Source organism: Ictalurus punctatus, chromosome 5 (assembly GCF_001660625.3).
Source record: "Ictalurus punctatus breed USDA103 chromosome 5, Coco_2.0, whole genome shotgun sequence".
NCBI lineage: Eukaryota > Metazoa > Chordata > Actinopteri > Siluriformes > Ictaluridae > Ictalurus > Ictalurus punctatus.
Window position 1 is genome coordinate 17949603 of NC_030420.2, and position 17434 is coordinate 17967036.

General features: G+C 39.1%; 1 protein-coding gene across 2 annotated transcripts in view; it reads right to left on the reverse strand.

Annotated features, from left to right (window-relative positions):
• The window catches only part of dpysl2a (dihydropyrimidinase like 2a), a 40068-nt gene that overhangs the window by 15222 nt on the left and 7412 nt on the right, over positions 1-17434 (reverse strand). For both annotated transcript variants that reach the window (XM_017469001.3, XM_017469002.3), the window contains exons 2-4: positions 8546-8634; positions 5520-5704; positions 2948-3112 (exon numbers count right to left, since the gene is read on the reverse strand). In XM_017469001.3, coding sequence (XP_017324490.1) covers positions 2948-3112; positions 5520-5704; positions 8546-8634 — 439 coding nt within the window. The remainder of the gene's footprint in view (positions 1-2947; positions 3113-5519; positions 5705-8545; positions 8635-17434) is intronic.

Genomic DNA, 17434 nt, shown 5'->3' on the forward strand with positions numbered 1-17434 from the left:
GTCAGTTCCTGTTGCCAATAGATTATAATTGATTATGATTATAACTGAATATTGAGATGTAATTGTATTCAGGCTGAAACAGTTATCAAACATGTGAAGTTTGGAGCAGATTGGACATTGTATGTATGAGTTATAACAACTTCCTCTTGCATGGCGAAACATAGAAATGTGTCATACCGCCACAGCCCCCCTGTGCCAGGAAAACTCAAAAGCTTTGCAATTTAGCATTGCCAAGGCCTTTCGATGAGACTGACCGAATATGATGTTGATCAGGTGAAATCTCTAGGAGGAGTTTGTTAAAAGTATAAGGCCTGGAAATGGCAAAATCTGAGCAAAAAAAATAAGAGAAAAATCAAAATGGCTGACTTCCTGTTGGGTTTAAAATATGGCTCTAGGAGACTTTTTTTTGTACGGATTGGCATGTTAAATATGCCTACCGATTTTCATGTGTGTTTGGTGGCGCTATCAAGCCATTTTGCCACACCTAATTCTAAAACCTGTATCAGACACGTGTGTAAAGTTTTGCACGTTTCAAAGTTTCAGTATGTTTAGGCCCTCAAAAATGCAAGACCATGGAATAATAATAAACGGAGCAGATACAATAGGGTCCTAGCACCATCTGTGCTCAGACCCTTAAAAAACAAATAGTAATTGCATAGTATATTATGTACATGTACATATGGGAAAATCCTTCACATACAGTCTCTATACAATGGATCCCTCGTTCTTTTTACTTCATTTGTATATCCCCCACTTCTTTCACTATAGGCAGAGAGCCAGACTCATGGATCATTCAACTGGTGTCTGAATCCCTTAGAAGCTGGGAGCCAGCTACACTATATGGACGAAAGTATGTGTACACCTGAATTCACACCAATATGAACTTAATTAACAAACTGCCACTGCTGGGCCTTGACCCTCAATTGTGCAGTGGTATAAATGAGATAAATGTAAGTTGCTCTGCATATGGGCATCTTCCCAATGCCATAAAATTAAACGTTTATGGGCTTTGTGCAGGCCAATGGAGTTCCTCCACACCAAATTCATCAAACCATGTCTTTATGGACCCCATGACACTATGCATTCTGGTGGGTAGTGCTCTCCAGGCATTTGCCAAACCCAGATTCATCAGACTGCCAGACAGTGAAACATGATTCAATACTCCAGAAAACACGTTCCACTGCTCCAAAGCTGAGGCAGTATGCTTTACACTACTCCAGCTGCTGCTGCTCAGCCATGGAAACCCATTTCATGAAGCTCCGAACACACAGTTCTTGTGCTGATGTTGCTTCCAGAAGCAGTTTGGAACTCTGTAGCGCTCCAGCACTTGGCAGCCCCACTGTGTGAGTTTGTGTGGTCTACTGCTTTGTGGATAAGCTGTTGCTGCTCCTAGAATAACACTTACAGTTGACCAAGGCAGAAATTTCACAAACTGACCTACGACAGTGCCAAGTTTAATATCACTGAGCTTTTCCATATGATCCATTCTATTGCCAATGTTTGCCTATGGAGATTGCATGTCCATGTGATTTTATGTACCTGTTAGCAATGGAACACCTGAATTCGATAATTAGGAGGGGTGCCCCCATACTTTTGGCCATATAGTGTTATATGTATATATATGTGCTCACAGCTTTAACAGAGCTGCAGGATACAGTTTTTTTAAATCAACCATTATCAAATATAGCCTCAGCAAAGTCTGACAATGGGTACAGGACAGTCCCTGCTAGTTTGCAGGAACCTTTGTCAGGCTCTAAACCAGTGTTGGGGAGTAGTTAACTAACTTAACTAAATCTTTCAGTAGTGTGACAGTAGCGCTTCTACTTTAAAAATGGTGTAGCATTTCCAGTAATGAGTTACTGTTTCAAAAGAGCAGTGATGTGCGACCAATCGTTAATTTTTTTATAATAGTCCTCTTCATTGTATATCTGCAGTGAAGGCTTACTTCACAGGAATTAAGAGCCTTATTGTAGCTCACATGAATAGGAAGAGACCATCTGATGGACACATAAAGCGACCAAGCACAGTTTTCTACATGATGTATGAGGCGGGTAAATGATAATACCATAATAAATTGACACTGGAGTTTATTCTCTGATACACAGAATATTAGTGGCACTTTGTTGTTAATAGGCAACACAACACAATGTTTACATTTACTTACAAATAAAATAAAATAAAATAAAATAAAATAAAATAAAATAATTCAATAAGTCTATCAGTGCATGCCAAGGGATTTATTATGTTCTGATTACAACAGCCTGAGCGACGAAAGAAAAAGTTCCTATCTTAACTTATTTACTTTTTTTTTTATTATTTCCATGAGTAATTAATTAATCAGTTGTAAAAAAAAAAAAAAAAAGTTTTAATTTTTTTAAAAAAATAAAATTAACTTAAGGGGACTGATTTCCAAGGTGGCACCCTGGGTGGTGAACGTCTTCCCACCTAGCCCCACGGGCAATATTTAGAGGCATGTCGCTCCAGGAAATCTTTGTGTGACTGTGCATTATCGTCATGTTCTATATAAATAACATTGCTCCACCCGATGAGGACTTAATGAGAAGGTTCCAGGGAAAGATGTCTTGCATGACGACTGCATTATACATCATTATGTGACTTTGTTGATTGGTCTTGGCATGTGAGTAAACAGACACAAAAAGGTAGTCAGGTGATCTTGACTGATGCTGTTGGTTGTCCAGGGTACATGTGTAACTAACATATTTTCAGCCATTTTATGACCTCAGTAAAATTACTGTTTGGGAAAACTGCAAAAAAAAAAAAAAAAAAAAAAAAAACTGGGCTGACTCCATTGACCACTGATATGTTTTGGGGTTTTTCCAGGCAGAACTGGCAACCCTAATATAGTGGCAATAGAACATCAGTAATATGTAAAGTGGGTTAGCAGGTAATTGAATGTGAAACGTATATTGGTGTATGTAAATAGTACCATGGTCCTTCACCAGGGTCTCCATCTCTTCTTGCATGCCCTTGTGCCACTCCGTGAGGTCTACATGAAGTGAGTAATCACAGCATGACTTGCTGTCCGCCCATTCCCTCCACTGGTTAAATGCAGCTAGAAGGCTAACTCCTGGCTCTGGCACCGCATGGTCAACTGCAAACACACACACACACACACACACACACACACACACACACACACACACACACACACACACACACACATTCATTTAGCAGACGCTTTTATCCAAAGCGACTTACAAATTAAGAAATACAAGCAAAGGGATATATCAAGCAGAGAACTAGTGCTACCATCTTTTAACTGAGTTCTAGAAAAACAAAGCATTGCAGAGTAGAGGTGTAAGTGCCAGAGTAGATGTTTTTATGATAATGTGGGTTGGTATTTTAGGGGTTAGTTAGGTGTTCATGGAAGAGGTGGATCATTAGCTGTTTTTTGAAGATAGTGAACACACACGCGCACACAGATGAACAGCAGTTTAAATGGTGCCCTTATCATATTATTTCAGTTAACAATTTATTGACATTGAGGGTCATTTGAAACAAAAGTGTGAGACAAGAAACAGCAATACTACACAATATTAAGTGCAGGTGAAACAATACAAAGTGATATATATATATATATATATATATATATATATATATATATATATATATATATATATATATATATATATATATATGTATATAGGAATGAGATGCGGTATCGGCCGATAATGGCAATTTTTCACGCTATCGGCCGATGTTTAAAAACATCCGATGATCAGGGCCGATTTTATCCTGTCAATCAAAAGAGGGCGGGAAAACACATCGATTTCATGCTGTGTGTAAAGATGTTGTCTCTTGTGTGGAATGATGACAAAACTCCAGTTTGTAACCTCCGTAATCTCTGCACTGCTAAAATTTTACACTGGAAGTAAGCAACAGTGAAGCGGGAGTTTGGTTTTTTTTGGCCGTGCTGCTCACACTGAATTAAAGCGCCAGTACACCATTGAAAGATTTAAATGAAGAGGAGTTGACAAAAAGTATATTATATATATATATATATATATATATATATATATATATATATATATATATATATATATATATATATATATATATATATATATATATATATATATATATATATATATATATATATATATTGCACTGAAAATATATTTGTAGAGTAGTGTATTTCATATACAGTTAATGTTAATATATATAAAAAAGTTTATATTATATATTACCAGTTTGATGTTCAGTGATGAAGTAGAAATGCTTTTGTTTGTGATGAGTTAATGTGAGACTAACATGAGTTGCTTTTTTTTTTTAGAATTCAGTCAATATTAATATGAATTAATAACATTCAATAAGTTAAGAAAACTTGGTTTAATCTTCAGAATTTAGTTAATGTGTTCATGTTAATTTGAGTAATGTGTTTGCTGTCTATGAGACCAGTTACTGTGAAACAACTTGTTGAAATGGAGAGAATATTATTTATTTGCATTTCTTTCAGATTTGTGGAATTAATTATTATTAATTTAAAGGAAGACATAAAAGGCAGAACTATCGGTATAGGCCGATATCACAAACACACCACTTTATTGTGCATTGACCAAAAATCTCACTATCTAAACATCACAAATATAATCAGAATTAAATTATTTGGTTAAAAATAATATTAATTAAAATACACCTGCTAAAATGATTTTATTATGATGAACAGAACACCTGCTATTCATCTTTCTCAGGGAAAGTGGCAACAACTGGTTAATTGACAGCTCAGTTCAAATCCTGTTCATATGCTCTAGCTGAGAGTTTGGTGATGTATTCTGCACATGCCTGACAATCCCAGGCCTGACACACACACACACACACACACACACACACACACACACACACACACACACACACACACAAACACACACAAACACACACAAACACACACAAACACACACAAACACACACAAACACACACACACACACAGTCTGGGTCAATTGGCCACCTGTTTTACTGCTGCGCAAATCATTCAACAAATCCAAAGCAAGATGACATCTGCTGTAGGCTCACACATGCTAGGCCAGTGGTTAAAGTTGTCTTTAAAACACATTAAAAATACAAACTTATGAATATATCCCCCCTTTTTTTAAATTAATAATTACATCTTGCATCTTTACATTACATTAGATTAGGAATTGATTGTGTGTGTGTGTGGTTGTCTGAGAGTGATAAAGAGAAAATCATGTATTTAGTTATTTTTCCACACCAAATTGTTGAGGCCACCGGGCGCCCCCTGGCGGCCCCCACTTTGAAAACCAGTGTGCTAGGCAATTCTACAATACTCAGCAAGTGTGTGGAATTAAAAAAGGAGTATGAACTAATCAGTCGAATTGTTTGTTTGTTTGTTTTTTTTGGGTACTATATAACTCTGTTTGGAAGTTTTCACATTTAATATTTAAAATCTTTCAAATTTCATGGCCTATCTGAACCACCCAGCCATTGCTAAGTAGTGAACGAAACAGGTGGCTGTTTTTAAGCATTCCGTCTTTGCACATACTGATCATAGTGGTGCCTCCAGCGAGAGCAGCACGAGTGCCCTGGTAGAAGTCATCTGCAGCAGTCATGCCCCGGTCAGGCAGCTGGAATCGGGTGTGCACATCAATGCCACCAGGGATCAGCATCCTGCCATGGGCATCAATGGTTTTAACCCCACCAGGAACAATGAGGTTCTCCCCAATTTGTCTAAAGAGACATGAAAAAGGACAGTAGAAAGAGGGTACAAGAAAGAAAGGGAGAACAGGAAATAAAAACAAAACAGGGAGCAAAAGTGTATACAAAAAATATGGAAGGGATAAAACTGTGAGTTCCTATGTGTTGATATGCTAATAATCAGTGATAAGCATACATTCATGTGAAAAATAAGTACACCCCATGTAAATTGTTGGCTTTTTTGACATTACACTCATTCATTTATCAGACACGTTTATCCAAAGTGACTTACAAATGAGGAAATACAAGCAAAGCGATATATTAAGCAGAGAACAATACAAGTAGTGCTACCATGCAAGATTTATAATTGAGTTCTAGAGAAGCAAAGTGCACAGTGTCGAGGTGTAAACGCCAGAGTAAGTTGTTTTTTTTTTTATTATTCATTTTTGTATTTGATTTTACCCTTTTTTTTTTTCTTTTTTTTTTTTTAAGATAATGTGGGGTATGGCATTTTAGAGGTTAGTTAAGTGCTCACAGAAGAGGTGGGTCTTTAGCTGTTTTTTGAAAACAGTAACAGATTCTGTGGTCAAGATTGAGGTTTGAAGTTCATTCCACCACTGAGGAACAGTTAGTTTGAAGGTTCTGGAAAGGGACGTTGAGCCAGGCTGAGTAGGAACTACTAAGCCTCAGTCATTAATCAATTGCAGGTTGCGTGAGGGAACGTAAGCCTCAAGGAGTGCGCTGAGGTAGGGATGTGCTGTTCCAAACAAGGTCTTGTACGTGAGCATCAAGGCATTTCATACGGGCAGCTACTGGAAGCCAGTGAAGGGACATATTTGGACAGGCAAACATTTGATCCTCTTTGAAAAATAAAGATGATACACTATCAAATAACAAATTTACATTTTGTAGTAATTTTTACAATTTAAATTAACAAAAAACAGATCAGTCACATGGAAAAAGTAAGTACAGCCCTACATTTATCACAACTTCAATCCATATAATTAGAATCAGGTGATCAAGATTGGGTGCCAGTGGTTAGAACCTGCTTAAAAAGTGCAGGTGGAACCCATATTATTTAAAAGTCTCACATCTAGTGTCTGGTGTTCCCTTTGTTATTGAGGTGTGTGTCATCATGCCAATATCTAAAAAGTTCTACTATAAAGGCCCTCAGAAAAATGGTTTTGGATGCCTAGGAGTCTGGCAAGGGATTTAAAAAGATATCCAAATTATTTGAAATACATCAGTCCACTGTAAGGAAAATTATCTACAAATGGTGCAAATTTCAAACGACTGCCAATTTGTCCAGAATTGGCCGTCCCAGCAAATTCAGCCCAAGAGCAGACCGTCTGATGTAAAAAGAAGCCTCTCAAAACTCCAAAATTTCATCACAGAATCTGCTAGTAAGTCTTGCAAATGTTGGTGTCAAAGTGCATACCTCTACAAAGAGATTGCACAAATTTGACCTGCATGAGGCGTGCCATGAAAAAGCACATTAGAGCAAGACTACAGTTTGCCAATGAACATATAGGCAAAGACCAGGCTTTTTGGAATAATGTGCTCTGGACAGACCAATCAAAGATAGAGTTGTTTGGCCACAGTAACAGCAGACATGTCTGGCACAGACCAAAGACAGCTTTTCAAGAGAAGCATGTCATACCAACTGTGAAACACAGTGGTGGAAATGTTATGATTTGGGGTTGCTTCGCTGCTTCAGGGACTGGACAGCTTGCATTCATTGATTCAACTATGAATTCTGCATCATATCAAAGAGTGCTTGAAAATAATTGTGAGGCCATCTGTCCAAAAGTTGAAGTTGAACCAAAAGTGGGCCTTTCAACAGGATAATGATCCTTAGCACACTAGCAAATCCATCAAGGAATGGCTCAAAAGAAGAAATGGAGGGTTATGGAATGGCCTAGTCAAAGCCTGGATTTAAATCCCATTAAAATGTTGTGGGGGGATTTGAAATGGGAAGAATATGAAAGAAAACCCTCACACATCTTGCAACTGAAAGAATATTGCATGGAAGAGTGGTCAAAAAATCCAGCAGGCAGATGTCAGAGACTGGTAGAGAATTATACAAAATGCATACAAGAAGTTATTTCTGCTAAAGGGGGCAATACTAACTTCAGAGGCCACAGTTTTGATGAGCCTGTACCCACTGCAGCCTCCGCTTTCTGTTCTTAGCTGATAGAAGTAGAACACAACATGGTCTTCTGCTGTTTTACTTTTCTGCTCACTACAATTGTACAGTTGTTACAGTAGCTTTTCTGTTTGCTCAAACCAGTTTGGCCATTCACTATTGACTTCTCATCAACAAGGCATTTCGGTCCACAGAACTGATGCTCGCTGGATGTTTTTTTTTTCTGTATTGCACCATTCTGAGTAAACTCAAGAGGCTATTGTGTGTGAAAATCACAGGACATCAGCATCTATAGAAATACTCAAACCAGCCCATTTGACACCAAGAATCATGCCACAGTCAAAATCACTGAGATCACATTTTTTCCCCATTCTGAGCGTTGATATAAAATTTACCCAAAGCTGCTGGTCCGTATCTGCATGATTTTATGTATTTCACTACTGCCACACAATTGGCTGATTAGATAATTGTACTGCAACGTGTAGGTGTATGGGTGTTCCTAATAAAGTGATCTATGAGTATATGTCAACCTAAGCATGTTCTTTTTACTGTTACATTTTATATGTGTGTGTTATGTGTTATATATATATATATATATATACTATATTATATACTTTGCCACTATTAACTCATCATTTAAATGTTATTTCCTAACCTGAAACATTTTATTTCAGTCCTTCCTTAAGATTACCATGAGAAGTGACAGAATAGATAGGAAGATAACATACTTAATAACACCATCCTCCATATAGATGTCAGAATGGAAGGACTGATCATCATTCACAATCTTCGCCCCTTTGATAAGCAGACGATCACTCTGTAAGAAGAGAAAGATGAAGAGGGTCATGAAACATTTCAGCTTATAGTTGCAGTGATTCACAAGTGTATGCTGTGTGGTCAGCATGACCACAAAACCCCTGATATATTGTATCACACACAAAGCTTAATTTGGAATCTAAATATTACTTGACTTAAAGAAGTTCTTTACGTTTCTTGACTAATAACACAAATCTGTTTCGAAACATCTGTCTAAAATTGATGTGATCCAAATGGTTTTTTGGTCACTTATATCACTTACAGGTGTAAAAATACATTTGAACACATACTGCTTCATTAATGCTTCGGTCACTGAAAATGTAACCATCAATGCAATCGTACAAAAGCAAGTCTTAAATTACATTCCCCAAACTGTTTCCACAAAGTTGGAAGAACACAATTGTCTTGAATGTCTTTCTATGTTGTAGCATTGCAATTTCCCTTCACTAAGAGGAACTAAGAGGCCTAGCACAAACATGTTTAAGTATGACAATGCTCCTATGTATAAAGTGAGGTCCATGAAGACATGGCTTGCCATGGGTGGAGTGGAAAAACTCAAGTCGCATACAAAAAGCCAAATTCACCCCAGGCTTTCTTGCCTCAGTGCCTCACCTCACTAATGCGCTTGTGGCTGAATGGACAAATTCCCACAGCCACATTCCAAAATCTTGTGGAAAGCCTTCCCAGAAGAGTGGGAAAGTGGGAACTACATTTGGAATGACATAGGAGTGAAGGTCGGGTGTCCACAAACTCTTGGCCCTATAGTGTACTTGCCTAATGTAGCTGTTATTTTCTATTTTTAAAAAAGAGCAACTTCCCAGAAAAAGGCACATCAAGGAATATCTCAAATCACATTCTACAGCCCTTCTAGGCTGTTTTCTGTCCATTAGAGGTACAAAGAGACAAGCTTATTCATTATTTTTTTCAGTAATATCATTCACTATGTGATAATGGTTTGACAGATTGCATTGGATATACTACTCAGCTGTTGACAAATGGAAAATGGTAGCAGTAATACTTTTACAGCTAATTCCATCATAATTGTTTAAAAATTCACTGTTGTCCCTTTCAGAAAGATCATAATAAGATATTAGCCCCAAAGTGATGCCATCCACAGTGCTGTGACACGCTACAGTTACTGCCCCATACACAATTAGTGTAGGTAGGGACTTGTCTTGTAGTCCCTAAAGAAAGCTTCCATCTAAGAGCATACAAGGAACATGTACTAGGAGCTCTTCGGAAGTTCAAGCCCCATCACTGCCAAGATGCTACTGCTACTGTTGGGGAACTGAACAAGGCCCTTAACCCTCTCTGCTTCCGCGGCACTGCATCATGGCTGACCCTGCATTCTGACCCCAGCTTCGTAACAAGCTTGGATATGCAAAAAAAAATAAAATAAATAATAATAATAATAATAATAATAATAATAATAATTTCATTGTGCTGTAATGTATGTGTGTCAAATAAATGCTTCTTTTTCTTTCTCTTCCACTAGCAAAAGTAGTAGTACAAGTAGGACTCTGTTGCCTACTTCCTAAATTTTGTGCAACATGGGCAGAAAAGTGTACTACAGATGGTTAGCCCATTGTGTGTCAGTACACCCTGTCCCAGAAGGCCGTCTGGCTCCACCAGCAAAAACCACAATCGGCAATGAGTTGACTTGGCATCACCAATGTCCACCTGTACCTTGCCAAACCTTTCCCATATCTGGAAAACCACCTATGTACAGACATTTGGTGATGTTTGTAAACCAACCTGGCAGAAATTGTGACGTGTCAATCAGCTCCACCATAGAGGGATCAACAAATGCAGACTGGAGTGATTGTTACAATGCTAGTATGTCACTATCCAATCCTACTCAAGCCCCCCGAATTTTGATGATATTTGTCACTGTTAGTTTAGACCAGTGCATGCAAGCTGGCAGAACCTAATCCAGACGGTGAACATGGCCATTCAACTGCCAAGCAATTATCATCTTGGGAAAATCTATCTGCTAGATGTGGCTGTAGACATCTTTGTGCTCCTTAGAAGTTCATAACATGAAGGAAGACTGGTTATTGAGGTATAATGAGGACTCTTAAGGACATAAGCTTCCATGCTGCATAGTCTCAGTTCCAGAATCAATGATTTCAGCTGAGCTATGTCTGATGCCAGGTCATCCATACAACTAGAAAGTGACTTGAACTACTTTTCTCTGCTTCTTACTATGCAAATCAGTCACCGTCAGACATAAATACTTACAACTAATAACTTGTTTAAGCTGCTGCATTTGGGCCAGATTTGAAACAGGGTCTCAAGCTGCCATCAGGGTGTGCCATTTCAGCAAAAGCATTGCCAGCACATGGGATATCTGAACACTGCACCTTTAAGACGGTCAATTCTGAGGCAGCAAGCACATAGTTGATGCCCATCATGGGTTTCCAGAAGATCCAGAAACTGGCTGCATGAACACAAGTCTTGCAGAATGTGTCATTTAAAAACTTGTGAGGGAACAGGGGGTTTATTATACAGAGGGCAACCTAATTCCAGCCCCAAATCTGTGTATTAGCAAAAACTCAGCCAACATCGCAGATTAAACTTAGATGGTTTTATGGGTTATGATGGTGAAAAAACACTCAAACATGTTAGCAGCATGTAGCCAGATATACCAGTCTGTCACTAGGTTTGAGATGTGGAAAACTCAGCATAAAAAAAGTCAAGGACTCCCTTGATCCAACCCAGAGGGGAGAATATGCTGTGAAGGTTGTGTGTTAGCAATCTGGCTAATGTAGCAGGCTTAGCAGTGAACAGGATGCTGTATCGAGAGGAAAAACTCACGTAAAAGAAATGCATGTAAACCTTAGTACACTTATCATGGAAGAAGAGATTAAAGTAGCCCATCACCAGCTTTGGAGGACAGGTTTCTTGTATACCCAACAACAGTCACAATCTCTAAAGCTGATCGCTCCATGTACACATGTGTACAAGGCGAGAAGAACAAAGACTACATCACAGCCCATAATTAAACATCACCACGATGAGATAATTGCTCATTAAGTGCTAATCTATGGCTGGTTGGCTGTTAATAAGTAGCTATCATTGCACCATGTACTCCTATTGAAAGGAGCTAAAACCTATGCAAAAGCCTTTTCTCTGAAGGAAGATAGAGTATATAAAGAAAAAGGCAAATTGTAGCAATAGGAGGAGAAAAATCTATTCAGCTAATTTTCTATACGTCAATGACTTCTTTAACAAAGTATTGACCTGACTGATTGGTAGGCCGATTCTGCCGATTGAATGATTACAATTCAAAGCTCAAATTTTGATTCGTCAGGTAGCACAGGTGCTCCCATTTCAGAAACAAATTATACCAAAATTTCTGAAGCATCCACCAAAGTGCTGCTGTCTGCAATACGTGTGCTGCAGAGTGAAGCCATGAAATCCTTTATACTGAAAAAAAGTGGTTTGGATGCTTAGGGGCTGTTTTGTATCAGGATATTTTAGCCCTAAACCAGGAGGTTAAAGCCTGTCCATAGATGGACTTATTGACATGACAGTGACCCCAAACATACATTCAAATAAACACATAAATGGTTAAAGGAGCACAGTGGCCATCTCTTATTGAAAATTTGTGGTCTTAATTGTTAGACAAGTCTCTCAGTGTTGTTACTGGCATAACTGGATTTCAAATGCCTAACAATGAAATCTGACTCCATGTTCTTTAGTAATGTGTCCTAAAGGTACAAATCACATAAAAGTGGTTTCTTCTAAACGTTTTAAACCACTTTAGGATTTAGGACAATTTTAAAGGCAAGTCATGAGATAACTATGGCTGACTGTGTCAAATGAAGCATTTATACCATACTTTCATGCACACCGACTTTATCATTCACCATGCTGCCTTTGTGTTATGACCTCATCTGAACCCAGATTGAGATTTTCCAAGAACATTTTTCAGATAAACTGCTATCACAATACTTGCTATAGAGATTACAACAACTGGAAGCACACGGGAAAAACTAGAGAAGATGGCTACGAGTTTAGCGCTGCCCCGACTCGTTGAGATTAAAGATGGTAAGAGTCAAATATGTAAATACTTTGCATTCAAGGCAGATGATAAACATATAATTGATGCTGTGAAGCCAGTGTGCAACCGATGCTATCGTTCATTTCAAACAAAGTGAGGAAACACCTGGAATTTGGTGAGGCACCTGAAAGACGGTCCTATATTATGTCTGTTTGAGGCAGCTGGCATTGTGGCCGTGAAACCAGCTAATGTTATGCTCAATGTAATGTTTGCGATAGACAGTTATTTGTTAATGACGCTAACACATTGCAGTGTTATAAACTACCTCCTAATGAGCCACCATGCATCGCCATTCAGCCCGTGTCCTGTCAGCTAAATGTAGCCTAATGTCACTAATTATTATTCAAATGCTCATGCTTTTAATAAATCTTTTTGGCCTGCCACCATATCAGTGAATTTAAACTAATGCTTGCATTTAGAGTATAAGGTGTGTGTGTGTGCGTCTGTGTGCCCGTTTAGGTGTGCACCTCCCTAGGTGGCATGAACAGATTTTAGGTTTAAGGGGCAATTTTTTCACATGGGTGATTTTTTTTTTTCCTTCAATAAAAAAATAAAAATTATAAATAAAAACTGTATTGTGTGTTTACTCGGGATGCCTTTGTTTTATTTTGTATTTTGTTTGAAGATCTAAAACTATAAAGTATGAGATATACAAAAAAACAGAGAAATCAGGATGGGGTAAATACTTTTGCTGCATTATAGGTTAAACGTACATGTATAGAAACACTCATGTATGTTAACTCCACATCTAAAGCCACTATTACTTAACATGCAGTGTGTAATATATGTAAAACAATCAAAGAGACAGTTTCAAAAATGTGACCACTGAAACTGAGCCAATTACATAATGATTCAACATAACAGCCTCAATTAGGCCCTCATGTGTTTGTAATTGTCTTCTGGGTGCCTCTTAAAAAGACTGGTTGTAGAGCGTGGTGGTATGTGGAGGCGAAAGATAAAGCCCTAGGACAATAGTTTATGCTTTATCCATCTTCAACTGAATTTACTATGCATCACTATACCTCGGCTGGCCTACTTCACATCCTATCTTTCATAGGCATGACCCCTTAGGGATCATGGTGGTTGCTGCTGCGAATCCACCCATTCTATACTGAACTCTCTTCTGGTGTCCTACTAAATAGAGATCTGTCCTAAAATTCTACCAATAGGTTAACACCTATGGAACAAACTAGGTCCTATTTTCCAAGGATGTCAACCTACCAACACATTATATTTTCCTAAATAATGTCAGGCTGACTAACTGAATATGCAACATAAAAAGGTCAGTACATGATGTCAACCTGCCTAATTGTGGAAACGTTCCACTGTCCCTTATTGATTAAGCCTTTCATACAATCATGATATGTAACTCAAATGATAGCATATATCAATAACAAATAAGACGATCAATACACTGCTAAATTATCATTGCCGTCAGACATATTTTTAATTCCACTATTTCAAAATAGCAGCACCATTAATCAGTGAATCTGGAATTAAATAACAGCAACAGTTTGATCTGCAGATTTTGACACCCATCATTATTTTTCCGAGTCTCTCTTTTCTGAGTCTCTAATTTTATTTGGCTGTTTTATTAACGTAACTGTGGGCTCTTAACCACTGAAACTGCAAGACTCACAGTATTTACTATAATATGAAAGCTCTTGAAAATGTGCTTTATTCCAGTGGTCAAAATTCTTTGTAGTGGTCTGCATTTTGCATGTCAAGCAGTAGAGACGATATTATTAGCAAGGGCACAGTTTCTAGTCTGGGCACTACAGTGGACTATCCAATGAGTTTAACTGTCTGTCTGAAAACAGAGCTAGCGCTAGAAGTGCCAGGCAGTGTGTGTGGTGAACAATCAAAGCAGTTTAAAAAAAAAAAAAAAAAAAAACCTCAAGCGTGTACGAGTGTTATGATGAGTGAAGGGCAATGTTCATGTTGCATTTGTTGCAGCATGACAGGGTGACAGTGTCAGACACAACTGAGGCTGAGGCAGCTGAGGCGAGAGACAATGAGAAAAAGAGAGAGAGAGTGAAACCGAGACTGACAAAGATGGGGGGGGGGGGGGGGGAGAGAGAGAGAGAGAGAGAGAGAGAGAGAGAGAGAGAGAGAGAGAGAGAGAGAGAGAGAGAGAGAGAGAGAGCCGGAGAGACACCACGTGGGATAAGGAAAACACAGGAAAGAGACCTCAGGAAGAACTCATTCTGCATCAAGGAGAGTGAAGGAGAGACTAATGCATGAAGGAGACCTGAAGACAGACATACATACAGAACAACTGAAGCTTTAAATAGGTTGGAAATAGAGTTCCATCACAGCAGTACTATCAACCTTTCACACCAATGCCAGAATCCACTCCACTTCTCAGAATACACCACTACAGTACAATCCTCAGCACCTCACTCCACCAGCACGTTCACACTCACCTAACTGCACAACTGTTCCCAATCAACCACACAGCCTTTATAAATGGACTTTGAACACAGCCTCATTGTGAAGTAATGCTCAGTATACACTTACCTGAACTTACCAAGCCGTTTCATTCAATGACTGATATTCTGGTTTTTCATCGTCTTGTTTCTTGGTTTTTGCATTTTCAGATTTTGTCTTTCAATTGTTGTTTGCAGATTGCCTGACCTTTTGCCTGTTCCAGTTTACAATTTTGCTTCATGTTTTGGATTGGTGTGCCAGTTTTACAATAAATTCTAAACTGCATTTGCATCTGTCTCTGACTCCGTCGCATGACAGATTAATTTGCCATCACCATGGATGCAGCAGGAGAATCAAACCGGTGAGACACTGTAAGCCGAAGGAAAGCTGGTAGGAGAACACCAACAACATCTGGTCGAGGTAGACGACAAGTTAAACATGCTCACCAACGCTATCTCCACCACCTTGGTCTCCCACTGAACCCCGGCTGCAAACTCTAGCTCATTTATCTTCTGTCCTTACTTCCCAGTGCAAAGGATTTCTGCTATAATGATCACTGTACTTCTCTGGCCAAGAGGGTGTCGGGGCTCAAAAAAAGATTGGCCAACTGTTCAGCTTACTCATGGGAAAAGCTCTAAAGTGATAGTGTAATCTGGCATAAAAGTGGGAAATTATCATCATGTGTCTGCTTCGTGGAGCTGTTCCAGCAAGTTTTCGATCACACCCACGAAGGCAAGGAAATTGGTGAGCAACCCTTAATGGTCACACAAGGGAAGAGAAATGTGGCTGAAAATGTTCTGCACTCTTTCTGCAGAAAAGAAAATCCATGTTTCTACTACGGTCATTCCAATCACCTCCTCATATACCTCTTTGGTGAGTCCATCTCAGTTTTTGTCTCACCAATCATTCACACTAAAGGTACAGATAAAACATCTGTTATCTGTTGTTACCCAGATGAGGATGGGTTCCCTTCTGAGTCGGGTTCCTCTCAAGGTTTCTTCCTCTTAAAACATCTTAGGGAGTTTTTCCTTGCCACCGTCGCCACTCAGTGGCTTGCTCAGTTGGGATAAATTCACACCTTTAATATCTGTATACCATGTTGATATTTCTGTAAAGCTGCTTTGAGACAATGTCTATTGTAAAAAGCGCTATACAAATAAAATTGAATTGAATTGAATTGAAAACACTCTTCTGTCCGCTCCATGCTGATCGACTCCAGAGTGGCAGGGAATTTCATGGACCACAATACCATCATGAAGCTCAGCATAACCATGCAACCACTACAGCATCCCCTAAAGATTTGCGCCATTGATGGAGGACCCATAGAAGATAGACCTGCCATATTATGCATCAAACACCTTCTGCTACATGTCAGGACTCTCCACCAGGAACATATCTCCTTCCACATTACCATCACTGTCAAACACCCCCTCATCCTTGGATTCCCCTGGATGCACCTTCATGACCCTCAAATATTATCGTATGAGAAGGAAATCATGACATGGTCCTTCCATTGCCATAAGCATTGTCTGCAGCTCCCTCACCTCATCCTTGCCTCAACCACTGTGGAGAGACCTGAAGCCCAGTACCAGATAGACATTCCCACAGAATATCATGAGTTCCAAGAGGTCTTTAGCAAGGCTAAAGCTAGTGGCCTACGCCATCATAGAACCTATGACTACGCCATAGAACTGTTATCAAGTACTGCAACAAGGTTACATACGTCCTTCCACCTCTCTTGCATCTGCTGGATTCTGCTTTGTGGAAAAAAGGAGGGCGACTTCATCCATGTTTGATTATCAAGGCCTCAACCAGATCACAGTCAAGTACCAATATCCCCTCTCACTGGTCCCCTCACCCTTGGAACAGCTCCATTCAGCTAAAGTATTCACAAAATTTTATCTACACAGTGCTTATAACCTCATCTGGATCAGAGAGGATGATGAATGGAAGACAACACTTACCACCACGTCTGGTCACTTTGAGTATTGCGTTATGCTCTATGGGTTCACTTGTGCCTCATCAGTCCTCCAATGTTTCATCAACATCATTTTAAGGGACATGCTAGGAAAAATTGTGATTGCTTACATTTTGATCTACTCTCCATCTCTGGAAATTTATGTTCAGCACATCAAGCAAGTCCTGCCTCTTAGAAAATCAGCTCTTAAGGGTGAGAAATTCAAGTTCCATGTGACCACCATATGGTTTCTGGGATATATCATTTGCCCTGAGAGGGTGGCCATGGTTCAGGAAAAGGTGGCAGCAGTCACAGAATGGCGCACTCCCACTATATTCAGAGAGCTTC